Here is a 27,728-nt window from a genome sequence, read left to right on the forward strand (position 1 = left end):
GAACTGGAGCAAAATCGCCCTCGTAGGCTAGATCCAAGAGCAGCACTGAGGGGGTGTGGGGGGATGGAGCAGCATAACAGTCAAGGCCTTTGTTTTTTGTAATTTTTTTTTTTTTTACTGTTTGTCAATAGCTTGCTCTTTGTATGGAGAGAGATTTCGACTTTCCCAAAACAAACATTTAGTTTTGGACTTAACACAGAGGTATTTGTTTCGTCAATTTGTAAATACAGCACAGAATTTTGTGGTATTTTCAAACTATAGCCACTGCTCAGTTAACTCAGTTTCAGCTGAAAGCCATGGTCTCCTGGGAAAAGAGAAGCTAGTATCTGAATGCTTTTAAAAATGTTTAGCTAAAGTGCTTGAAAATACATGAATTAAGGAATAGTTAATACGTGAGTTTCTTACTAGGATGGGGTTTTTTTCAGAAATTTATCCAAAAGTTCATGTTGACAACCTAGGTCAGTGTGCTGTTCTCCGGGAGCTGAGCAGGCAGGCTGCGAACCTGCAGGGCTGGCTGAGGGAGCTGCGGAGGCAACGAATCCTGCTTTGGGGGAGGAGGTACATCAGAAAGTTGTTTTTCTGGCGGTGATTCTTCAGCAAAAGCAATAAATTCCAGATTTGCTTCACCTGAAATAGAAAACAGAAACTCATGTTTGCTGTAATCTGGTTTCTTGTAAAGTTCTCTGGTGTGCTCCGATTTTTTTTAAAATGCCAGGTGATGCTTACAAGAGTCTCTAAAACACGTTTAAAAGCCTGGTCCTTAGAAACAAAGGAGCAACAGCGCTGCACTTTGATTGCAGGGTGAGGGCATGGTGCACGGCAGCTTGAGCTGGGCTGTTTATTGCATTCCCTTCTTGGCTAATCATCTCACCTTGCTGCCCTTCCTCTGAGCACCCATCTTCCTCTGCACCGCTGCTCTTGCAACAGCGGCCGTCGGCTGACGGTGCCTCTTCTCTGCCCTGGCCTTTAACCACTTTGTGTAAGCCCGTGCTGCTCCTGTAACCAACGCTTCGCCTCTCTTCTTGCTGCTATTTTTCCTAAATCTGCGGCCCTCCTTCCCAAATCACACCACCTAATCCCCTGTTTTGCCACATACACGATGCCTGCCCCATCGCTGAGTATGGCTCAGCTATACGTGACCTTTTCAGGAAAGGGATGGCCCAGCCCGATTTGGCTCGCAAGCAGTTCACACGTGCCTTCCAGGGGCTGAAACACAGCGTCGGCATTGGGGCTGCGCCTAGGCAAAGCCAACCGCGCAGCCCAAATGGACTCGTAGGGAGAGGGGCCAAGGCAGCAGCAGAGCCGAGGGCGCCGGCTGTTTCGGTGCCCCCGGGCCCCGCTGCGTGCCCCGGTCAGCCACTGCTGGGGGCTCCGGGTGGCTCGGTGTCGCCTCCCGCGATGAGCTGCTGACGGAGCGCTCCGCTTCGCGGCTCTCCAGTGTATTCCCCAGCCCGCAGCCCAGCCAAATGAAGAGTTTGGTATGCAGCTCAGCCCATCTCAATATTTCCCCGCTGTTGATTTAGTTATTGGATTTTATTTCTGCCAAGCGATTAACGGCTTCGGGAATTGTTGCTATTTCATTTTATGAGATACAGGTTTAAATATTTGCCAAACTCGAGCTCTTTGTTTAGACTATACCATTTGAATAGGGACTATATTAACATTGCTGAGGCAGTTAAAGTTCATAGCTCTGTGTAATTATCTGTCCTGTTTTTGAAAAAGGCATTCTGTGAAACTACTGTCTTAGCAAAAAAAAGCATTTCTGTCTACGTTTCTATTTTTTACAGTGATTATATATGAGCAAGGGGGAGACTTCGAAAACTCAGAGTATTTTCAATACAATTTTTTTTTTAAATAAGAATTTTGTTCTGTAGTGTGCATGTCAAGTGCTGCTATCCCATGTATAGAAGATTGAAGATGATTAGAAACAAGAGGGTAAAATGACTTAATTCTCCTTAATTTTTCTTTTTCTTAGGCATAATAAATTCTTGCAAACCCTTTCCTTCCTTTCTTCCTCTCCTTGTCTCTCTGCCTCCCCTTCAGACTGTACGCCTTTATTCTGCCTTGATTGATACCTGAACAAGTGAGAAGTGGTTCTAATGAACTGTTAAGCATTTAACAGTGTAGAGTATAGTGTAAAAAGAAGATGCAGATCCTGAAATGCAGGCAGATGCATACAAGTGGCTAAGCCTGAATGTGCATAGTCAACTTGGGTTTTTCTTGGGTTTTATTTAGCGCTTACCCATGCGATTGTAGCCTTCCAAACACATTTTGCTGGAAACGTAACACACAAAAGGGGGTTGTGAAATGAAGTTTTGTTAGCAATATATGTTTAGGGGCTTGAGGGAGGTGGGGTATTTGGCCTAAAATTCCGTTTTGGCAGCTTTTTGGCGTGTTATATGCCTGGGTTTTGTTTTGTTCTTTTTGCACTGTGGGCTTCAAGACTCCAACCAATTAATTCTGGAAAAAAGCTTAATGTAGGCTACTCCTCAAGAAGGGGTCTATTTTAACATTCAGTAAACAGATAATCCATTAGGACAACAATATACATTGTGGCAAGTGCTATCCTAGGTTTTTTTTGTCAGCGCTTATTTATAGTCTTTTGATTTCGCTTCCCTCCTGTGGTGCAGTTTCAATCATTCTCCCTCCAATCTTTGTTCTCGTATTCATTGCAAGCTGAAAACAAAGTAAGAAAGAAGCTCATACGTAGCGTTCTATTCTTGGCCAGTTCTTCCTCTATAGCAAGAAGGCGGTTGTATTTGGTCACCCTTTCTCCGCGGGAAAGACCTCCCAACTTGATAAACCTGGCACCCAGTCCAACAGCCTTAAACGAGAAAGTGCATATTTTAAAACTACACGGTTTGGGAAGTGAAGTCATTCTTAATTATTAAACATGGTATCCTACTTCTAATTTAACACTCTTATCTTTCTACAGATAAAAACCCTCCTTTAAATAGAAATAAAATCTCTTAGTGAAAGATTTGTCGGATGCAAACAATAATTTTCACTGGCGTATGAAATGAAATTTTATTTGCAAATGTAGCTTTAATACAAAAAGACTAAATATATTAGTGTTAAGAATTTTTGCCTAAAATATTATTACTACTCAGAAATGTTTTAAGTAACTCACATTTTTTTTTTATAAACTGATGCAACCAAATAGATCATACACACTTTTGAATATACTCCCTGCTTTGGCAAATTTCCTGTGTGTGCTCTTTAAACTCAAAGATTAACTCTCTGTGGGGGAAAGAAGAAACTCTCCAGAAAAAGCCCATTTTGTAAACCGTTATTTCTTTCTCACGCAGAAACAGGCTTTCTCCTTAAAAAATAGTTCATGTTAAAAGCAGTGTTCTGGCAATTCTGCAATTGAACAGCTTTCAATACTTACCAGATCCACAAGGCTATCATCAGAAGATTCTCCATCTGGACTTCCTAATATGGTAATATGTCTTTGACCTATATATAACGGGAGTGTAAAACCTTCATTAGTGTATATTTTATATATTTGACACAGAAATTGTTTGGACTTTTCATTCTTTTTTACCTTTGGGCTATCTAAGCTTAAGTACAAACAGGAGTAAAACCAATGAAACCCATCTCATAAAGGTGTAAACTGTAATAGTTTGCTACATTAACATTACGTTTTATTTTCAGCACGGTTAAGGGAGTATCTAACATCCTGTCCTAATTTCTGTCTCTAGCTGATCTGTCTGGTAGTGTATTCTACAGGCTAGGAGGCTGTTCTATTTATTTTAAACGTGCTCCTTACTATAGTAATGATTTTTCTTCACTATAAAAAAGAGTTTACCATCATGACTGAATGAAATCTTTGAAGCTGCTATTCACTCTCTTTGATATAGTGATTCTGGGCTTTTTGAAGGAGTAAGGAAGGAACTTAGATATATTAAATTTGTCCATCCACTCCTTGGATATAAAAATGCATAAAGAAAAATTGGTACAAATCTTACATGTGAAACTGCAATAGTTCTTAGTACTGTCACCACAAACGTTCGATAATGTGTAGTCAATAATCTATGTAGACTGCAATTTTAAACATTTTGGACTTGTTTGCATTTCTTAATTATGAATTAGTCAAAATCCAGATTACTCAACTATATCTTTTTTTATTTTGTTTAATTCTGATATCTAACTGTATGTCACTTAGCTGCAGTGTCAAAGGGCACCCACATTCAAAGCATCCACAGTGTATTAATTTACTATAGTTGAAGCCTTGAATGCTGTTTTAAGCTCCTGGGCAGAGATCTGTGAATCAAAACATGAATTTTAATTTCTTCTGACAAGCGCTTTCTAAATTAGAAGTGGCAATAATTAAATAAAAAGACGTAATATTTACAGGTGTAGCAACACTATTTATTGACTTGTAGGGTTTGAAAGTCAGCCTTTCCACCCCCCCTACTCACCGTCTAGAAGTCCAGTAAGTTCTATGAGGTCTGATACCTTGGTTTGGTTAATATATTTTAGCACAACACCACTGCATGTTGGTATGTTTATGCTTTGGTCAATTTTAAGTTTGGAAATATATGTGGCAGCATCTTCAGCAATCAGGTAACATTTGGAACCAAGAGCACAACATATGTTATTCCATTGTTGTCTGTCCTGCATAAACAATCAAGTAAATAACTGGAGTTTAAAAAACTAAACAGAATGAAAACCCTAACTGAGGAGGTAAAAATTAAAAAAAAAGAAAACAAACCTAAAAATTTGCATTTAATCCTAAAGATACCTCATATAAACATATTATATTTTATACTGTATTTTAAGTCTGTATACCTAAGAAAAATATACCACCAGAATTTTGCTTAGATTTTAAGATTTTGCTAGAAAACATAAATTCTAATCTGGAATTAATCAAAGCTAGTTGCACACAAGTATAGTTTAAAATATTTCAAATTAAATTAACTGTAGGAGTTTGCTATTTCGATTTCCTTCCTGAGATTTATTTAGTTTTAATGGAATATAAAATAATTTTCTACTGTGTTCTTCAGAGGACTCATTCTTGTGTTAATATTTTCAGTGTCATAATATTTGTTTGAATATAAAATAATGAAACAGGAGGCAGTCATAGACTCAATGACACTTATCAAGACAGGATGTTCAGAGCTGTAAGACTGACCCATAAGGAACAGCAGAATACAACGCTCTCTTTCCAGCAAAGCTCCATTTTTTTTTAAGGTCTTTGTTTCTTGATTTTAATGCATTGTCCACATGGTACTGAGATTTAAGGATAAATAAAGGACAAGGATATATAAATAATTTAAAAGAATAAATTTACAAATTAATTTGATTTCTTTGTGTCCACAGAATACGAAGTTTTCACGTTAAAAACATTACTTTTCTAGTTAATAATTCTGCCAGTAATAATTCTTGGTCTGCGGATCAGACAAGCTTTTGCAGCTATATATTTGCAATCTGTGTAAGGGTCCCTTTCTACAAGGATTTCAAGCCTATATGTAAGTGAAAATGAAGTTTTTGACACCTGAACAAATGTTTAAACTTAAGCACTAAAGTGGTCTGCTGCCTGGCAATGAGTTGTTGAATTGGTACTGGAGCTAATCCTCAAGGACCTAATTATCTGTGGCAAAGATGTGGTGTGGGTAAACTTTGTACATTTGGGGGGGGGGGGGGGGAGGAGGAGGAGAGAGAGGCACGTCCCTTGACAGTATTCTATTTCAAACTGTACTTCACTATCTGTTGTAATTCTCCTGCAGATTTTCATATTGCAAATACGTTTCTTCTCAAGAATTCTCAAGGAAGTTTGCAGCCCTGGCAGGAGTGGGGAATAAACTGGTGTTTTGGAACATGGGTAATTCAGAGAGTCAGACTGAAACAGTGCAGGGAGCCAAGGCTAACTAGAGTGAGGTAACAGTAAACACAGATATTCAAAAAATTAACTTTTAAAGTTCCAGATAAGAACAGAATCAGATGGATTTTGCAGTTCATCTGTTTTAGAATTATTGATTCAGGCACTGGGCAGATTCACAAAGACAACATCACTTTGCTCCCCCCTTCAATCACGGTCTTCATGTTTTGTTCATGAAAACAAACCCCATATATTTATTTTAGAGAAGATAAAGTGTGCAATTCGACAGCAAGAACAAATTTTTATTAAGTCGTGCAATTGCAGAATCTAGGTCTACAATTGTAGGTTCTGCTACAATTATCTTTTTTGTAATACATGGAAACTTAACCTTGTGTATAAATCCTAATATTTAATCTGTTTCTTTCATCCATCTATAACTTGATAACATACTTAACGGTATTCTATTTTATTGTTGTAATCTATTGGCCACACTAAATTAACTCCTTTAACTTTGATCACAGTGGTAAATACATGGTATCTTACTACTACTTTGAAAATTCTGCCGAGCAATGCTGCCAGTGATGGGTTTGTTCTGGCTTTGGGTACAAATCTCAATCATAAAGAAGAGCAGCAATAATTTTTTTTGCCTGATTCTAAGGAATATATAACTATGTCCAAATTTTTAGCTTATATAATATAATATAATATAATTTATATATCACTTGAATTTTATAATTAGATTTTATAATTTGAATTATTTGTTTACATAAGAAGGAAAATGTATATGTTTAGCAAGTAGAATCAGAAAAAAAAAAAAATCTTGTAATTCTTTAAAATACTTGTACTGACCATATTCTGTTCATGCCAGGATTATTTTCTGTCAGGAATTATGTCAAAAGTATAGAAAAATTCAGTTATTGTCAATTACAGATACGCAAATGAATTGATACATCCATTTTTAGAGTAATATTTTTGTGCCTAAAGACTCTGAAAACAGAAGCTTCATATTTTATGTTTGTAAAAATGTGAAAAGTTCAATGATATGCCACTTAACAGTATTATCATTTTTTCAAGGACTGTGCTGTGGTATCTTACCTCTTTTCTTAAGGGATCTATTAATGCAATAATAAAAGGAAATTTATTAATCAGTTCCACATACATGTCAACCATTTCATCAGGACTTTTGAACGTTCCAGTGAGTATTTCATATTTTCCTTTAACCTAGAAAGTAAAGTGAAAACCATAAAAGATAAGGAAGTTTATGCTTTAAAAACCAGAGTACTAACGTAAGCATGCAGATCTTGTGACAGCAGTATCTCTATTAAGGCAGTGGATTGCTTGTTCTTCCAAGAACAGATTCACTTGTCTACTTTATACCTAAGTGGTCAGCACATTGTTATAGAAAACTCTGCTTAAAGTAACAGTGGTTCCAGTGGGCTCATGCCAAAGTCTCTGAAAGATGCCACTGCCAACATGAGGGAGATCTATTTCAGCATTTTCTAGGCAACACTACCAGTTTTACACAACTTTATGATACAGTTAGTGATACTTGACATTTTTAATAAATCTTGCATGAAAAATCTCACTTTTAACTTCCAAAAAAGGTTAATTTTTTGTCCTCATTTTCATAAAGAAAATATTGCTGGGGGAAAGAAGTCCACCCTCAGTGCTCAAAAACAAGATACTGCCTTTCCTTGCCTCTTTCCCCTTTCAAAAAAAAAAAAAAAGACTAGTTTAAAACTAGTCTCATCATTATGGGAAGCACAGACTGCAGCGTACAAGGATTATTAAGGGCACACTGTCAAACAGTGCCAGAATACCCACTGCTTTATTGACTTTTAACAGTTCAATAACAGAAAGTTACAGAATTACTAATAATTCATTGGTTAAGATTTTGCTCATTCTGGTATAGGATGCAGATACAACAAATTGTCAGGAAAGCAACTGCTTTCACAAAGGATACTAATAATGGAATGTTTGACAGTATAGTACACCCAAATACACAAAATCTCATGAGATATTAAACAGAATAGGAAGTTTCTTTTTCTGCTTAGAAAGAAAACTGATTGGTCTTGGAACAAGGGGCAAGAACTTTAAGACTTCAGCTGCAAATAAATAAACTTTGTCAAATAAAAATCTTGAAAAATAAGAATTAAAAAATGAATGTTGATCACAGTGGAATGTATGTTAGTGGGTATACACACATACCATAGTAAAAATACACAGAAAGGTCAAGGTAGTTTGAAGAAAACAACAGATGTAGTGTAATAGAATGGAGAAATAAGCATCTAGTGGTGTGAAGGAATTACAGAAGTATACTTGTGTAAATAATTTGTTGTTCTTCACCCTTGAAAGCAAGGTGGATAGAAGATAATTATTTCATTTATACCTTGTGGTGAAATGAAAAAAAAAAACCACCAGGATTTCCTTCTTAATACTTTAACTCAAAATTGTCTGAGGTGTAATGTGAAGTGAAGATGTTTTGTTAAATAAAGCATGTAGTACGTGCTTGCCCATTAAAACAGTTTGCTGTATTTGACACAGACCGATCTGAAAAATCTTATTAAATAAATAGAGAAAAGGAAGAAACCTGGCTGACGCAGGCAGACTTATGCCATTTGAATGATAAAAGTTAAATCATGAAAGTAACAGAGATTCCTGTAGGCAGGACACAAGCTGTAATGGGGTCTGCCTTAGTCTGGCGAGCCTTATTCCGCGCAAGGTGCACCACCAGTACGCTCGTACAGCTGCGGAGAAGGGAATCGTGCATTCTCACTGCTCCTGCTGCATCAAGCTACCAGAAGGATGCCTGCATGTCTCATCCCCTTGCACTCACAATCCAATAACATATCTGCTACACTTGTAGGACTGATTCAACCATAATTTATAAATGCAGAGACAATTCTTTTGGTTCGCTTGATTGTTACCTTAAAAAATGGAGTTAGAAGCTTCTAGGTGAGTTTGCAATGTAATAATAAATAATGTTAACAAATAGCTACATTCCTTTTAAAAAAACAACAAAACACATATTGAAAATAACTTACATAATCCATTAATTCATGAGCAGCACAATTTATTGCTAAGTATATGTCTGTTCCTAGCTCCAGACCTATATTGTTGCAAGCTGTTTGCATTAGGAGTAGCGGTTGTTCTAGATTGTCGCATTCCATTATTAGGCAACCTAAGTGTGACATTCTTTTTAAGACTTGTGGCTGAAAGTAAAACAAAAATAATCACTTTCTTTACACACGTGTATATCTATATAAATATACTACTTTTATATATATATTTTCACTGTCATTTCAGTCTGCAGTCACCAAATCTCTTCTCAGAAATCGCATTAGCAACTTTAAGGACAATTCTCTATGAATGAGGGGTAACCAAGTGCTGATGAGTAGACAGCTAATAATCCTTGGAAATATGTCTAGTCATGTAGTTCTTGCTCTTATATGGCCAGTACTGGTTTACAAAAAGATTTTAAAGGCACCCTAAACCACTGAGTTGTCATGGATGCGAAATAAAAGTTTCCGGTGCTGTGGACTATCCCTTTGCCACAAAAACATATTCTCTCTCCACTTTTAAACAGCTTTTACTCATTTCTCCTCAAGTACAACTTTGATATTGCTTCTATGGCGTGTTCAGGAAACACTAGAATCTTCCCAAACTTCTAGAAGGAACAAATTTCATAGAGGGGAAATACCTCTAGCACAGCTGCCTCAGGAACAGTGTTCCTGGACACGAGCCACAAACAGAGTTGCACTGAGCAAGTATGTCACATGTCCTTTTGTTTTCAGGTTTTTTTGTAGCTGTGCACTATTGTGAGTGCTGACCTTTAGGTACTGGTTCGTATCTGCCATTATCTATAACCTCAAACAGGAACTGGGAACGTAACGCAGCATGATTAAGAGGGGAGTTATGCTCCCAGAGTTAGGGAACAGCACAATCTGCAAGTCTTAGAGGTGATAGTTTTATGGCCTACATGATCAAAAGGGCATGTTCTCTGCTGGTGCTACAGGCCTGCAAAATGCTCATTTGGATAATTTACCAGAATTTCTACATGAGAAAAATGACCAGATTCCAAAAGAATTTCCCCCTTTCCGTTATTGTTCCACAGGATGGGAAGGTATAGTCAGAAGAATCCAAATTATGCAAAATATGAGCATTTAGAATATTTAAAAGTCTTGCCTTGACCTTTCCAAAATGGTAATGTAGATTAATGTTTCATTTCTTAAGAACATTTTGGTTCCCTGCTGCTGTTAATACCTTGCTGAAGGTTTAAAATGGAAATCTCTTTTCTTACCGGAGCTTTCTTCCCTGTATTACGGGCTCTGCCTTTCTTACCATCTGCTAGTTGAGGACTGGACTGTTGGGAGGGAAAGAAGAAAGAAATCAATTCCATGGGAAAGTCCAAAAGTGACAGAGACACCTCAGAATCAAAAAAAAAAAAAAAAAAAAAAGAGTTGACTGAGTTTTGGTCAAAAGAGATTGCAAATACTTAAGTTAGGAAACAGCTTCTGTTTTGTCTTGACTACTATCAGCAACTATCCAGTTTTATTTTGTGGTTGTAACTCATTTTAAATGTTTATTTCTATGTGGGCATCACCCCAACCATCGCTTGTTTTTCAAAAGATTCCCACCTAGCCTATCAAAAATACAGGGGATCTTAGAAATGAGAATCTAGACTCTATACTTGGAGAAATCCAACCTCGCTTTGCAAAAAGCGTATGCACACACTGAGACTGATATACCACTACAGTAATAGTACCCTGAAAAATACATGCTGCGTGTGTGTGAGACTTAGCAAGATCAGAACCATATATTGTATATTCACTGTGGTACCATTCACTCCCAGCGTACTTCTTCAGGTAAACAGAAAAGTCTTACTATGCTTAGAACAATGTTTCATTCTATCTTCCTTAATTTAGTATCACCAAATGGCCAATGTTTTATTCATCTGTCAGAGAAACACATCTTCTATTCTGTGCCATAAGACTAAACCTCATAACAGGCTACATGTTCTATGTTTAAGCTTAAAAAGACAATAGTAGTAGAAAGACCAAATGAAGTACATCACATTATTAGTACACATTTTTACTGTACCGCTTTGCCTGGAGGCTCCAACAGTCTCATCATTTCTTTCTGAATATCCAGAACTCTTTCTATGCCCTGAAATTAAACAACAGCAATCTTCAAAAGAAAGATAATTTTTTTTATTTTAGCAGCTTAAGTCAGAAAAGAGAGAACAGTTATTCTAAATGCAGATCTTAAGTCTTTGTTAAAAAAACCTATTCTACACTTCCTTAGCACAATCCTCCCCACCCCCAAAATGCAGTCAGGTGTCCAATGATAAAAGGGTTAGTAGCGCTGGAATGAACAGGAATATTTGATTATGCTGCTGAATGGGATGGCAAGAAAAGCAGTCTCTTCTTCCCCAAAAGGAACACTTCCCAAATCCAACAAGTAAGCAATATCTGGGTCTGCACAATAGCTGAGAAGTGGGAAGATGATAATCACTGTTCGCAACTGTGACTCTATCTAAGACCTCCTAACTAGAAACTCTGACAAAACTGAGTGTATTTACCTTTAGAACATTTCCAGGAAGCAGGGGAAAAAACGCTGTCTTAATTTGAAACATTGGGGAATGGAGGAACGCTCCAATTAAATGAATTGCTTTTAACGCAAGAGTCTCTTTCCTTTTCAGCTGAGTTAGTAGAAGTTTAATGCTAACTTCGTAAATCACATTTCAGATTTTCTTAAACTGTGCCAGTAAAGGAATACTGAAGGGGGCAGAAGTCAGTCACAGCTGACAACACATCAACACAGGACAGGACGAATGGCTACGTTTTTTGCACTGCAGCAAACAGCTTGCTACTCTCCCATGAGCACTAGGAGGCATTGTGTCTTTGAAAGGTACAGAATTAGCAACCTTATTAAGAGCTCTTGGTGACAATTATAAAAAGTTAAAGGAAAAGGAAAAAGAAAGAGAATCGAGCTCAGCTATTTGTTCAGGTCACCAGCATACAAAGTAGAAATCACAGCCCTAATGTAGGCATCTTGTGCAGATACATTCTTTAATGCAACACATGGCTAAACAAAGAGAGGGTTGATCCAGTCTGTCTCATCCATCCTTCTTGCCCCTTGAATAGATTTTGTTCTGCTTTGTATTCCCTTCTATCTTCACAATTTCATTTTTAAAGCAATTTATTCCCAAAGATTTTATGCTTTCCTGTGAATTCATTACAAGTTTTGTTGTTTTGTATGCTCGCTCAATCAACTGATACTATTTATAATCCACTAATGTAAAATTACATTCTAAACAAATTTAAAATCTCTTCTTGTTATGTAACACAATTCCCCTACATCTTCTTCAATGGACTGAGTTTTTCCTCTATACTAACACATACTTTTAACTTGAAATCTTCATGTATCTTCTTTTAAATCTTCATCTATTTACTTCTTTTAACGTTCCTTGTGTTAGAATTCTGCACTAACAATTGTTAAAATTTTGGCCTTGCAAGTAAACAGAAAATGAAAAATATAGTTTGTAAGGACTATATTGAAAAGATCTATATAATTATGTATGTATATAGTACATATGTGCAGTCTATAGAATATGTTTATAAAACCGAAAATGAAACAGTACCTGTTTGCGTGATAACTGAACTGGTGGTATAAGCATAACTTCTTTCACTAATTTCAGTTTTGCAGGTGAAAATTTTTCACAGTTCAACAGAGTAACCATTGGGAGTGGCAGAGTAATTTCTTTAGGTGAATCCTGTAATTGGGAGTACATGTGAAAATAAAAATGTTAAAAATCAGGATAATTTCTTGCATATTTTCATTATGGCACAGGGTTCAAAGACTGCTACAGACAATGGTCTTAAGGGTGTATTCTGTGAGGTATAATTAACACCACTGTCACGAGGGACTACTGGCTTCAGAATTCTAGAATAACTGTGATAACTGGCATAAAATAAACACAGTGACAAAAGTCGCATGTACCTGATTACATTTCAGCAGTGCAATATGTAAGTACAATGGGATATGGCTAATGGTGGCACCAGCCTTAGCTATAGCAAGTGATGTTCCCCCAATGGCTGAGCTGCCACAAAGCACTGCTTCAACAGGTTCTGCCGGTGGGATCATTCTCTCTGCAGCTGCCACCTTCTTCCCTACAAGACAGAAAGTAGTAGCTAAGTATTTTCTTGGTTTAAAATGTGTGCTTATGTATCACATTTATACGAGTAAATATGATATTGTCATTTCAGTATGTACTCAATGTATTACAAAAGAATCAGTTCTTTTTTTTAAACTTAATCTTGTCATTTTTTCTGTATGAAATGACCTTACAAGTAACCAAAGTATCTGTCCTCGCTCTGGCATCAAATGTATTTCAAATCAATTTCTTTTAGGTATCTCTCAGCCACAGAAATCTGCATTTTTATTTATCTATGTTTATACTCAGTAATGTCATATCATTTTTCAGGTTCCTTTCATAAGCATGATTTCAATATCCTTTACTGTCCTCCTTATATGCTCAGCTTTTGCATAAACAACTTGGAAGATTACATTATAAGCTGATTGGGAGTACACGTACTTGATTTCTTCTAATAATAAGTGTGAAAAAAATGTAGGCCTATTACAGTTGTATTTTCCAATGAGAAAACAGATCTTTTAAATATTCCAGATGCAGTCTTGTTAAATTTTCAAAAGAACTTGTTACCCTTTCAGATACAGTAGCGTAACTTTTGCCAAAATGCTTGAAAAACGGCAGTTCCCAGTATCATATTTATTGCCTACAGTGCTTACATGAACTTGTACAGTAATCACCCATGTGAAGCTGAAATAAGCGGTCTGAATCGCAAGAAACATATGCATTGGGGACTTTGTTGTAAGTCTGACCAACTACTTTAGTGCCTAATAGGAGTGTCATACAAGTTTTAATTTCAATAAAATATAAATAATTTGTGATATTTTATGATGAAATGTTCTTAATAGGACCTTAATTGGATATGCAGATTAGATTATACACCATTGGCATGCTATACATAGATTCAATACCTCTTACATTGAGGATGAAGAGCTACACACATAGACACTAGTAATCAAGTACTGAGCAACTCTGATGAACTGCAGTGTTTTGCAGAGATTCTTTCCACTACACTACTTTGTAACCTGCATAAATTACAACATAGATGCTATGTCTGAAAGTACCTGCTACTGGAAGGCACCATCTGTTACTAGGCTCCTGTAACAACAAGTAGCTTTATAATCTTTGGCTCCTAATAGGTATTGATTCTAATAATATGAGTCAATGTCACAATCAAATATAAAGAAAACACAATTAGTGAAAACAAGTCATATATGGATCAGCAGAAGCTTGACTAACACTATAATATACAACATGATGATATCTGTGTGGACCTGACAACTGCAGACATTACATTTCAGGTCAAAGGTGAACTTACAGTGCACACATCTAACATACTAATTGGGAGGTTTTACTGACAGTATATGACAGATGAAACTAAACTGATAAGGAAATAATAATTTGCCAAAATTTTCTACCCTTCCAATAAATGATAACAAGCCTTTTTTTTCTGAGAGTAATGCATATATGGAGGTAACATATGGTGATTTCTTCCTTTGGGGTTTTTTTTTTGGCCATGTAGACTTACCCTGTTTCTCTACTCTCACACCATTTTTTCCTTTAGTAGTGTTGTTTGCTTACTTCTTTTTACTCTGTACTGCCCATCATTCCCATTTCATCTCCTTCCTTCTTTCTCTTTCGCTTTTTACCTTATTCCTTCCTTTTCTCAGTAAGCAAGAAACTTCCCTTCATCCCTTTTTCCATTCTTTTCAACTTCTACCTTAATTCTAGGTCCACTTCCCTGTTCAATTCTATTATCTTTTCTTTCCTTATCATTTTCATTTTTATTCTTCATTTGCATCCTCCTCCACTCTTACTCCTCACTCTGAAGAGTAATAACCTCTAAGCCAAATGTAAAACAAAGGCAGAAACTCTGTTCAACCAATGCACATGAATGATGAGAAAATTCTATTTTCCCCTTCTCATTTCTGCAGTAGAAACTGCTGTGATCAGAAGGAAGATTTTGGACAGAGTAACCAAACCCTTTAAATATGAGACACTGTGTGATGTGTTCTGAAGTATTCAGTGTTCACAGAATACTTCAGAATGTATTTAAGCACCTTTATCAATATCTGTGTTGCAGAAAATATTAAAATCAAATAAACCAGAACCTGGTTTTGCTGCTTTTTTTTTCCCAGGTAGTGCTGTTGCTGATGGAGTGGATGAAGTAAGTGCAAGAGTGGCTGCTGCTTCTTCTTCTTCTTCTTGCTTTTGAATTTCTTTTTTTTCTTCTGCCTTTTTTGTGAAGTATTCACTGAGGGAAAAGGCATAAAGATTAGCAGCTCAGAATATTGTTAGACACATGACAAGTAGACACAGGATACAGGCTAAAGAACATGCTAAGAGATGGATTAAGGACCTCTATTTGAGCTTCTTCCATAGACTCATTGTGTGAAGCCAGAGAAGTCAATAAATTACATTATTTTGTGGTAGTAATCTGCAGCATCGGTTGAACAAAAAGAACCACAAGCAAGTATTATAAACCTTAACACATGCTTTTCAAATCACACTGGTTTGAAAGTCAGCTCTGTGCAGACAATCTTAGTGTGAAGGATATATTTGCTTTGCATGGGTAGTAACACATCCTGTCATAACTTCATGACATAGAACAGCTTGGCCTAGGTTGCTAATTCAATAGGTCAGCTGTACACTGGTTATTTAAGTGGCTGCAAGCTCAGAAATGGATGAATTTCAATTACATGCACAAAGTGGAAACTGCATACATGGGTCACAGTCACCCAATTCAGGCAAACTGAGTACCTAAGATATATAAAGTAGGCTTAACAATGCATTAGAATCTTCACTTCCACTTCAGTTGCCGAATTTCTTTCCACTTGAGTCCTTATTCCCTTCATCAAGGTTTCCCCAAAGCTAATCCACACCAGAAGGCAATTAGGTCTGTTTGCTACAGTCTGTGTGAAGTGTGGCAGCCCAACCACTACTGCTACAGCCAAGTGTCATTCCCCTCAGTGATACAGCTGAAAGAAACACGTCCAACTCCAGAAGAGGATGACAGGCCATATTACTGCTTCCAGGGTGAAGAAAGCCATAATTGCTGCCAGGTAGCTCCTCCAATGTTACCGTAAAAATACATTCAGATACTTCTGTGATGCTTTTACCTTACACCTTTTTTTCTTATAAAAAACAGACATATTTCTTTGAATGGAAAAATATGGCCATTCTTTTTTACTTCGGGATGCTCCCAAGAAGAAATATTTGTATGAAAAAATAAACATGGATGTTTACTAAAGAAACCATGTTTCCAAAGAAACTAATTGCCCCAAGTAAGAAGCCTTTTGGAGTAGCTTGCTCAGAAAGACTCCAGCAGAACCTGAAAACTGTATGTATCTACATGTTTTCTGTGGATCAGCTCAGTGCAGAAGACACTCACACAGGCCTTTCATACCACTTTGTTCGACAGTGCAATGAGCTGAAGTAGAGTTGCAGTCTGAAAAAACATCTCCACTCAATTAAACCGGCACTGAAGGAGTTTCTTAAACAGAGCCTTTGACTTACGAACGTGTTCAGGCATTTTTTAGTTAGAGACCCTTATTTTTGTATCCCATGTATGAAACCATGTAAAAAAACCAGCATGATTTTCATATCATAATTATGAAAAAAAGCAGGAGATCATATAGTGCAATGTATCCAAGATAGACATCACATCCTAAAAATATTAAAAAAATAATACTTGAAAACACTGACTATTCTGTATGTTTTTTTCATTTACAATATGAATTAACGGTCTATAGTTCAAATGCAATAATCTGCAAGACCTACCCAAGCATCTTATCAACTTTACACTGGTCAGTAGGCTTCAAGTCTCTTAACATTGTGTTCAGTGACTCATTCACCCATTCCACAGCAGTGTTAACAGCGTCATTTCTTTCTTTCTCATCAGCTTCAGTTGTTTCACATAAAGCATTTTCAGGTATTTGAGAATGAGAAGACATTACAGTGGAACAAATCCTCTACAAAAAAAGGTAAAAAGGCTTAAAACACTATCTAATTTCTAACTTTGAAATGTTACTTGAAAGACTAAGAAGTGTATGTCCTTACCAACTCTACAGGTACCTATCTCCAAACCTACTGTTTGCTCCACTTATCTTTTTTCATCCAGCACCTTCTTCCTAGTCTCTTATACTTTGGTAATCACAGACATTATTCAAGTTTCTTTACCTAAATTCCAACTATTTAGGCAAAAAGCTCCTGACAAATCTGCTTTATACGTATCTTTTGTTATCAGAACAGAATGGAGTTATTTTAAAGACCATACAGTCATTATGACATCTTTTATTGCAGCTGTTGGTAGCCTGTTGTACCACAATTCATCAGCATTCATGCTTAATGCCATCCCTCATGATCACTTACATTTTGTCTTACTTAGGTAATTTAAACATATCTTTCTGTACTGCTGAAGGATAAATGATTCTTAAGAAAATTCACTTAATGAAGACATCATTTACAAATATCACAGTTGCCTGCATTAAAAGCATTAACTTTACATACTATGAATATCTATGAAATTATATTTAATTCAAGAATGAAATGAACCATCGTTTAACTGAGGGAAAGTATAAATAATTACTCCAAAATAGCTAGAGTTGCAAAGACAGTATCTTACACATTTCAGGTTGGAGAAGAGATGGCAATGCACCACCAATTTTGCATTGCAGGTTCTAGATGGATATGTTTGACTTTATCACCCACATCAGCCTACTAGCTCAGTGTAAAAAAGTGCCTTCACCTATACTGTGTTTTTCACCTGTATTATATTTTTCTGGAACACTGTCATACAAACAGAAATATAAGGAACTGAAAATAAAAAACAGAAAAATGTAAAATGAAAATGAACTTACAGGGCTAGATATGGGGTGTAAGGACAAGCTACATGATCATTAAGACAGACAAAAATCTAATATACAAAGATGCACTGTCACATCCTACTCATAAAGACAAGTATTGTCTAATTAATGGAAAACAAACTTTTTATAGTTGCTGCCATTGTCTCACTTTTCATGACAGTTTTTTTATTAAGTTATAACACTGTTTACTCAACTGCTGAATCACAGGGATTCATATCCTTTCATTAAAGATGGAAAATAAAATGTTCCTTACGATGCGAGTAGACTAGTACCTCTCCCTGATATTGTCTTACTAAAATAAACAAAACAGGAAGAAGCAGCTCATACCTTCTCATAGTTTTTAACTGTACAGTATATTTCCACTTCTAATGTTGGCTGACCAACTCCATCAAGAACTTTTCTTCCAACTAATCTGCATATTACTGGAGCTTTTGAAAATTTAGAAAAGTAGTTAGCCTTAAATGAAAGAGAAAGAACTTCATTAAAAGTCAGTTTCTATGCAATGAGGTTTTTATTCCATTAAATATATTTAAATCAAATCCACCATTGAGCAAATCCATTTATACATCCCAGTATTCAAAATATTTCCATTACACTGCACATTTACTTCTATATTATCTGCTTAAGAATGCGATTCCAGGGAACAGATCCAACTCACATCTAGCATGGAAGTCCAAAGATACATCCAGGTTAGACGAACATGTGTTTTATTTGGCAAAGTTAGTGATGAGTATCAAAATCTCCTTAATCCTCCTAGAAAATAGGCATTTGTCCAAAGCTTACTTGGCTTTACACTGAATAACAAAAATAGTCATCGTACTACTCGTGCTACTCATGAAACTCATTTCTGTTAGAATTCACAAAGTCTCCACCTCCCCCATTCAGTGAGTTGCTATAAAATAATGATTTTGTCCGCAGAAAAGATCTTGAAAAAATACATGTCTCCTCTCTCATAAGGAGAGAAGAAAGACCGTGGACAGGAAAAACTCTTAGAAATACATACAGAACTCTACTAGATCCTAATCTTACATTAAAATTGCTGTAGCATGCGTTCATTAACAAGTAGTTATTAAGCTTTGAAATAATATTGTAATTTTTTTCCCTAAAAAAAATACTAGAAGCAATCTTTAACCAAAATCTTCCTGCTCAGAAAAAGTTCTCATGTGAAATGCTACGCATAAAATTTTGTACGTGCTGCAGACAGGGAAAAACGAGAAGTATTTTTGGAATATACTTCTCGCTTATAGAAAGTACTTGATGTCCTAAATACCTAATAATGTTTCAAGGTTGTTTCATCAAAGACATATGTACAGTGGCTCACGTGTCTCAACACTCAACTGATGCAATATTAAAGATCTTCATAACAGAAGATTTAATCTGGAAGGAAGAGAAGCTTGTCAGCAAGCTCCTTACTAACAACGATAACTGCTCCTTTTGTAGACTCCTCTCTTACAGAACATAGTTGGTGTAAGGTTATTTAACACAATGACCAAACTGTCCTAATTAGAAGTGGTTTTTTGGCTGGACAGAACTTGAGCTAACAAGGCTGGCACAATTTTAAGGAATAGCGGGTATGCCACACCTGGTAACAGGACACAAGGCGACTGATGTAGCTAGGGATCACTACTCCACGGGAAATCTGGGATTTTAGGTTAGCAAGCGTTGACCCTGTGAGAAATGTGAAAACCTAGACTTCTGGCAGGCAGAGTTCTCTTACTTATTCCAACATGATCTTTAATGGGCCTGTTGAACTGCCATCATCCAACTATGAGAATATATATTCAGGGCTCTGTCCCTACTTAATGAACACCAATGTTGCTTTAAAAAAAGGACTAAGTTGCTACCTGAGGTTTACTACATACTTCCTTAATAGTTTCATTCTTTCATCTGTTATCAGAAATAGTCACCAAACTGTGACTTACCAAATGGGAAAACTAGGAAACACTTATAGAATCATAGAATGATTTAGGTTGGAAAAGACCCTTAAGGTCATCCAGTCCAACCATTAACCTACACTACCAAGTCTACTCTAAGCCAGTCAAGGGTAGACTAGACTAAACCATGTCCCGAAGTGCCACATCTACCTGTTTTTTGAACACTTCCAGGGATGGTGACTCCACCACCTCTCTGGGCAGCCTGTTCCAATTCTTGACCACCCTTTCTGTAAAGAAATTTTTCCTAATTTCCAGTCTAAACCTCCCCTGGCGCAGCTTAAGCCCATTTCCTCTCGTCCTAATAGAATCATAGAATCGTTTAGGTTGGAAAAGACCAAGCTACATAGGAGAGGAACACGTCAAACGCCAAGCAAAGCCAGAACAGGTGTACCAGTTCTAGTCCCTTCCACTGGTGACGTCAAAACACTTGGAGATGGGAGACGGTGTGAGATGTAATGAAATGTTTCATTTCCACAGCCACTTTCACATCAAAGAACACCTTAGAAATTACTTTTTTCAAGAGTTGCTCGCTATTGTAGGGTTGGCAATACCAGTATCACCACTAAGAGAGGTTTCATTAGGACTACCGTCTACAATATTTTGCCAACTGGGAACGGACAAAATCAGTCTTATTCTTCACACTTCCACTGACGCCTAGTTGCTTTTCCGGAACAGCTGCAGCATGAACAGCACCCAGTGTCTTGCTGCCACTGGCCCAAGACATCACCGTGCCGAGCAGCAGTTTTATGAGGGACGTGCATCTGGGCCCTCCCAAGGCAACGTACTCTGGTTTTGTGTTGAGACGAGCAACCAGCACGGGACAGAACGCCCCGCTGCTGCGGAAATGCATTTGGCCCGGCGTCAAAGTGCCACCGGTCACAAACACAAAACCATCGCAGGCCTTGCCCGAGGCGGCAGGAAATTATTTAAGCTTAATTTTAGAGACGTCGAGTTGCTCCCATCAACCTCTCGGTTTACCAAGCCCTTGGGGCGGGCAAGCAGCAGCGGGGCGGACGGCACCCCCTTGCCTGAGGGCAAGCAGGGAGCCCGGCGCCCACGGCGGGCAGGCGGAGCGGGCCGCGGGAAGGCCCGGCGCGGCGGGCACCCACGGCTGCCTCGGGGAGCGCCACGCAGCCGCTGGCCGCCTCCCCCCACGCCGCTCCTTGCCGCCGAAGGGGGGCCAGGAAGGCCCCCGCTCGCCGAGCAGAGCCCCCTCCGGCCCCGCAGGCTCTCCCTCAGGAGGAGCCGGGGCGGGCGGCGGCCGCCTGCGCGCTGCTTCCCCTCCCCGCGCTACCAGCTCCCCGTAGAGATCGGCGGGGCGCTGGGGGAAGAGGGCGTTGAGCGCCTCCTCCATCCGCTCGGGCACCCGGTGGCCTCGGTAGTAGTCCGCCGCCTCCTGCCGCGGCCCCCGCGGCCGCTGCCGCCGCCGCCCGCCGGGCTCCATGGCGGGGCTGGGGGGCGGCAGGCCGCGCCGGCTGCTAGGCCACGGCCGCCCGCGCTCTCGCGAGAGCCGCGCCCGCCGCTGCCCCGGGCGGGAGGCCCGGCCCCTCGGGAGCGGCCCCTCGGGCTGCCGCAGGCACGGCCCGGGCCGCGGCCCTCGGTAAAGGGCGCGCAGCTGCCACAGAGCCGCCAGCGAGCACCCTGGCCCTGGTGCGGCGCCGGGCCGGGCCCGGTTGGAGGGGCGAGGGGCGGTCGGTTTGGTTTTCTGAACGCCGTGCGGTGTTGGCGCTGCCCTCAGAGGCTGCTTACGGCCTTCCAAGTCGGAGTGCCTCGAGCAGGTACTCTTTAGTTCTAAAAGTCTCTGAACAACAAAATTGTGTAAGATTATCGTCCTGAAAGAGAGACAGATTATGGTTTGTGAAATGTCTAGTGAGGAGAGCGCTGCAAAATGCCCCAGTAACTCTACTTCTGCGTTTAAAAGCCCTTCACTTTCAATGAAAAGAAACGTTTCGCAACCTAAATGATCATTTTTAGTCTGCAATTTCCTACAAAAACTTTCACTTTGTTATGCTGTTCATTGGTAATTTTGTTGAAGTAACTGAAAATGGAGATACTTAAAAAGCTGTTAGCTGCACACTTCCTCAGCTCTAAAATCAATATGTGTAGACCTTTGCTCATTGTGCGTTCGCTTCTCTAGGTTGGGTGATAATGAAGAAAAATCCCTACTGAATCATTTTCTTTTCCTTTCACATCCTGCAGAAATAGTATGGTACTTCTCCGGAGAGTTAAACCCTCTTCTCTTAAGCTGCATCCTCTGAAGAAGTTTCCAAACTGACACTACCCCTTCCTTGAGGAGAGCGGGCAGCGAATACCTCATTAGATTTTCCTGGTTCAGAACAGGTTAGCGCGGTGGGCGGCTGCTCCCTTGGGTACGTTGCTGCTCAGGAGGGGCTTGCGCAGTCGGTGGGCTGGCTGGCGGTAGTGGAGTAGTCCCAGTACTATGTTGCGTGCATGTGCTTAGCCCAGAAAGCTCTGGTTTAATTAAATGTTCCTGGAAAAGCAGACTTCTGGAGGTAATGGTACTGGTGTGGTTCTCTGAGAGCATCATCGTACGCTAGATAATACAACCTGATGCGAGAGCTGTACCTTCTGATGCACTTCAAGTGCCTCTAGATCAGTTTCCCACCTTCTGCCTTTTAAAGCGCTCTAAATAAAGTGCATCGTGGAGAAGCAGCTTCATGTATTGTGCTATGGGTATTGATCAACCATCTGGGAAAAGAAACTTGTCAGCTTCGCCTTTAGGAAAGCAATGAGCTGAAGCAGATTCATACTCAGTTTATTTAATAACCTTGCACCCTTTTTTTAATAAACTATTTGAAATACTAGTAAGGGCTCCACTCAAGTATTTACCATTCTTGGTTCATGATCAAGTGAATGTTACATGAATTATCTATATGGCCATGTAATTTCCATTAACAGTAATAGTAATTGTAAGCATGTAGAAAGAGGATGGCTTATCCTATGATCCTACCTCTTATGAAGTAGTTAACTGATTAAGGTTAGGATACTGCAAGCCACTTCATGCCATCAATGAACCCTCTGCAACCCCATTATCTTCATTAGGCTTGTGTGGGTGTAATTAATTGGTGTTTAGTTAACAGTTGTGTTGAATGAAAAGAATTTAGTTCTATTTCCCTTAGTTTTATTGGCCCCATGGTGCTAACAGGCTAAAGTGTAATTAAAAACTCTCTAATCAAAGTATATGCAGCAAGCCCCCAAGGAACAAACCCGGTGAGGAAAAGCCTGTGATTGGTGTGACTCTGGCCTTTGAGAAATGAGCAGGTACAAATTACACCCTATAGAATCTATAGTAGTTCTTTTTTTGTTTTTAAACAATGAAGATGCTTCACTTACATCAACATGTACATTTAAAGTGTACAAAACCAGCTGTATAAGCTTGCAGTCATCACTTAGGGCTGTCCAGTAACGCCATATTTTGATGTCTTCTCAACAGATTTTTCTCCCAAAATCTTTTAGATCATATGGTATTTTGGGTGGATAGAGAAACGGGTCTTGTGTTCATTTCAAGAGCAGCTGTATATAAGTTTTTATCACCTCTTGCCTTTACTATAACTCTTGTGCCAGGAAATAAATTATGATCAGCTATTCTTCATTTATGATACTGTATTGTGTGCATTCCCTTTTTCGTAAGATGCTTTGTATCTCACTTCAGTATTTATATGTGGTGCTAATCTGGGGCACTCTAAAACCAAGTATAATATGGCATGCTTAAGTGTTGCATAAAGAATTTGCTTTTTGCTGTTCTAAAATGTTGCTTTAAAGATATAAACTTGCCCCTTAAATCAATTAAGATCATGGTCTCACTGCCATCTGTGTTCTTGTAGGATTTCACAGAAGAGTAATGTGTGCTCATTCCACTGACAGGGTCTTCTTTGAAGTCAAGTCTGAGTACATAAAAACTGCATGACATTTCCAATAAAATCAGGATTGCCTTTTTAGCTTGGTGATACAAATACTCTTGTACAAGTACATTAGTGTTTTTGAGGCATTTTAATTTATTAAATAAAATAGGCTTTTTAATTTTTTTCTTTTCACACCTAGAAAGCTTCTGTAGTGTTTCTTTTAATTCTTAATATTCTGTATTCTATAAAGGATAAACTCCGGTAACAAAGCTAAATATAACTTCATGTACAAGAGTAAACAAAAGCTTTGGTCCTAGGACGCGACAGAACATAACATTTAGATTGGGCTTTGAGTCTAGATAAAACACTTCCAAGAACTTGAGTAATATATGTATATATGTACTGGATATTTGGAAATTTCTAGTAATTATTTAGGTCTTTTTTTTCCCCCTTCTAGCATTATTATTTTAATTTCCAGAGTACTCATGTAAGAGTTCATTTGCCTTGAGTAATCATTCTCCGCTCCAATGGTTACTTCAAGTTGAGTGGGTTTTAGTACCAATTTCTTTCTAAAGTTTGAGGATTCTTCCTGTGGGTCTGTTCAGCTCCTGCTGTGCGAGGGTGAGCCTAGCCTTCTCCAAAGGAGCCTGCTGAACTGAAATGTGAGAGCTGATAGGCTTTGATTTATCATTCTAATGCTAAAGGTGATTTGGAACGCATGGTATTTAAAGACAAGTTTTTGAGATGATTTTTGAGTTTACGGAAGATTGTCCTCAAATTTCTGTGATATAACTGGTTTTTATAGTGTGTAGATTTTTTTAATGTAATGCATGGGTTATTGATGAATGCTAGGTTTAGTCTCGGGTATCAGGAGTTTACTACATGATTTCTGTGTGTGTGCATTTTGAAGTAACTTAGGAGCTCTAAGGCATTATTGAAGCCTACCTTGTTCAGGGACCCTGACATGATGCATTATAGGGATTTTTGTCAGTAAATTGTCAATACCATACTCTGAAATATTAGTACGCTTACAAATATATAGTCGGAATGTTATCAGTCTTTGTGAAATTCATAATAAATTAATTTCATTTATAAAAATATTTTCTATGACATGAAAATAAAAATGTGTCCTCATACATCAGTTACTGCATATGAGGTATTGATGTAATTTCAAAGATGATGTGGCCACATGGCCATCCATAACACATTTGCAATTTATACAAACCAGCAATCAAACTCAGGGATGAACAGAAAGTTAGAAAAGTGGAAACATGTTCTCAAGTTTTCTAGTTCTGAGGCTGGGTAATTACTGCTAAAGAAAAACTTCTTTGGAATTTATTCTTCATCATCATCTCTTTATTTTATGGTCAGAATGATTTTCTTGATGTTCTAGTTTGAACCTGCAGTTCAAACAGCAGACAGAAAAAGTAATGGATTAGTTAGAAGGGGATTACACTTTTGCACTTTTCTGACCTGTTTGTTGAAATGAGCTACCTTTCTGAAAAGAGTGATCTGATATCTTTTTAAAGGTTCTGAGCACTAAGCCACCTTTTTGTTTTTGTACATCTTTCCATTTATTACTCTCACTATAAAGAATTTTGCAGAAGATTTTTTTGAACCTAAATTTTTTCAGCTTCACCCTTCAGGCTTTGCGTCTTCTTTCCTTTTATATTGGATTCGAACCCCCCTAAATTTGCTCAACTATTTGAGAAGCAGTACTTGCAGTTCCAAATACAGAAACTCTGGAGTGGTTGGAAGCAATCTGTAGGTTATCTGTTACTGGGTAGCAGATCAAGGGCTTACATGACTGAGAAGCGAAACCTGACTAGTGCAGATGGACTGGTGATCTGTGGCATACATGAAAAATAAGTTTGAAATCCAAGTTACTTACAAGTATATAATAGCTGAAGTGAACATTGCAATGAGTGAAGAATAGTGTTAACTGAGTTCTCAAGTCCTGTAACTTGCTGACAGATTTTAAGAGAAGCCTTTCTGTTTCTTTCCAGGAGAAGTGAAGCTGGTAGCAGAGGGGTTTAAGGAGTTCAAATAAAAAGGTAATTTTTGCATTACCATTGAGAATTGGGGCTTTCCTGCATCCTGTGATTTTTTTGCTTAAACACATTTTTTAGGACAAACTGAGTAGGGAAGAATGGCATTTTTTTTTCCCCATGGTGTATCTCCTGATTTTTACAGCCTTAATCACTTGGGGCATGTCTTGAACTTTTAACCTTCTTTCCCCAGCACTGATGCTGTGAATAATGGACTCTCCTGCTTGACACATAACTAGATTGCAGTTCAAAGTGGATGTCACAAACACTATTGCACCATCTGGAGCAAAAGCTTGACTATCGTTTTGGGATAAGCCCATAAGATTCTATGAATTTATAACTGACTTCCTTTTTTTCCATTGCACTAATTTAGGTTTCTTTAACTCAAAAATATGTGGGTGCCTCCTGTTGCTGGTATTTTTTGCACAAACCCCCAAAATTTTCAGATCTTGTATGAAAGTCATATTACATTTATAACCACTTTGATCCTACTTTTTGCTATAAATAATATTTAAATAGTTCCTCTGAGGCTAGGGAAATGCTGCGTGAATTGTGGAGATAAAATTCTCTATTTTCCCTTACTTCCATTGTTATCTTTAATAGTTTTCTTCAGTTCAACACTCAGTTTAAAAAAAAAAAAGGAAAAGGAAATACTGGTCCTACATATTCTTAAAAAAAATATGCACGTTTTTGAAGCTGGATGTGATTGTAAACTGAAAGCTTTTCAGAGTATGACTTCTGGAGAATACATAATATTCACAGTTCCATATAAGACACTCAGCCATACATTTGAATAATATCCAGCTGATGCAATGAAATATACCTTATTTTGAAGGAAAAGAATCTGTTGACTGGCCTTACTGTTTGGGGGTGTATTCATCCACAAAATACTGTTTTTATAAATTTTGTGTACTGACAGACATTTATTAAGAGCTAGTTGTGTGGCTTGTCTCAAACAGCAGATTTTGAGTGAGCTTGAACACCTTTGACTTCCACTGAAAGTTGATGAGACTTGTAAATCCATAGCATTTCTTACAGAATAGCTTGAAATCAAAAAGGCCTGCGAACATGAGGTCAGTCTGGTGGGTTTGAAGCATTTGGAAAAGATGTGACTATTGGAGAAATAGTCGGGCATTGTGCATTTGCACAGAGGGTATTAGTTCAGATTTCAAATATCCCTATTTTCTAAAATTAAGCATTGGCTGATGCAGACATAGAGATAGTGACTGTTTCTAATACAAAACCTCCCTTTCTTTTCTTCTTTAAACATTGATAAACACATTTCAAGAATTAAATGCATGGGGGCAAATGTAGAAGTACTCTATTTCTGAATGTGACTTGTTTTTGGAAAATATTTTTGGTTCTATGTAATGATTGAGAAATATACCAAACAAGCAAGGTAGTTAACATGATGATGTTTAGAAGAAAATGCTGTTAAATATTAACCCGATATTTGAGATTCCTAGAGCACAAGGATACAGCTCTCAAATGAGTTTTCACAAAACTTAATCTTTCTTTCTTGAAGATATACTATGATGTAAATTACAGAATCACAGTTATTTAGGTTGGAAGTGACCTTGAGATCACCTACTCCATCTCCCCTGCTCAAGCAGGGTCAGCTCGAGCAGGTTGCCCAGGACCATGTCCAGTCAGGTTTTGAATATCTCCCCAGAGGGAGACTCTGCGACCTCCCTGGGCAACCTGTTCCAGTGTTTGATCATGCTCACAGCAGGAAACATACTCTTGCATTACACTGAATATACTATCTTTTAATTATGCCCACTGCCTCTTGTTTTGCCAGTGGGCACTACGGAGAGGACTCTGGCTTCCTCCTCTTCATTCCCTCCCATCAGGTACTTCTACACATTGATGAGAGCCCCCTGAGCCTTCTCTTCTCTGGGCTGAAGAGTTCCAGCTGTCTCAGCTTCTCCTATTATGAAAGACACTCCAGTCCCTTAACCATCTTTGTGCCCTGCTCAGGACTCACTCCAGTAAGTCGGTATCTTTCTCGCATTAATTGCACTGCTGGAAATTCCATAGCCAT

General features: G+C 38.3%; 1 protein-coding gene across 1 annotated transcript; it reads right to left on the reverse strand.

Annotated features, from left to right (window-relative positions):
- Window positions 1–454: 454 nt before the first annotated feature.
- ENO4 (enolase 4) lies at window positions 455–27,728 on the reverse strand. The gene is made up of 15 exons (XM_075717900.1): window positions 27,672–27,728; window positions 21,068–21,574; window positions 18,167–18,295; window positions 16,755–16,945; window positions 15,086–15,228; window positions 12,827–12,996; window positions 12,468–12,599; window positions 10,925–10,990; window positions 10,125–10,187; window positions 8,869–9,036; window positions 6,920–7,045; window positions 4,425–4,620; window positions 3,392–3,459; window positions 2,707–2,824; window positions 455–627 (listed from the first exon to the last, which is right to left on the reverse strand). The coding sequence occupies exons 1-15, from the start codon at window positions 27,726–27,728 to the stop codon at window positions 455–457; spliced, it is 2,307 nt and encodes a 768-aa protein (XP_075574015.1).

This window comes from Pelecanus crispus, chromosome 10 (assembly GCF_030463565.1).
Source record: "Pelecanus crispus isolate bPelCri1 chromosome 10, bPelCri1.pri, whole genome shotgun sequence".
NCBI classification, from domain to species: domain Eukaryota; kingdom Metazoa; phylum Chordata; class Aves; order Pelecaniformes; family Pelecanidae; genus Pelecanus; species Pelecanus crispus.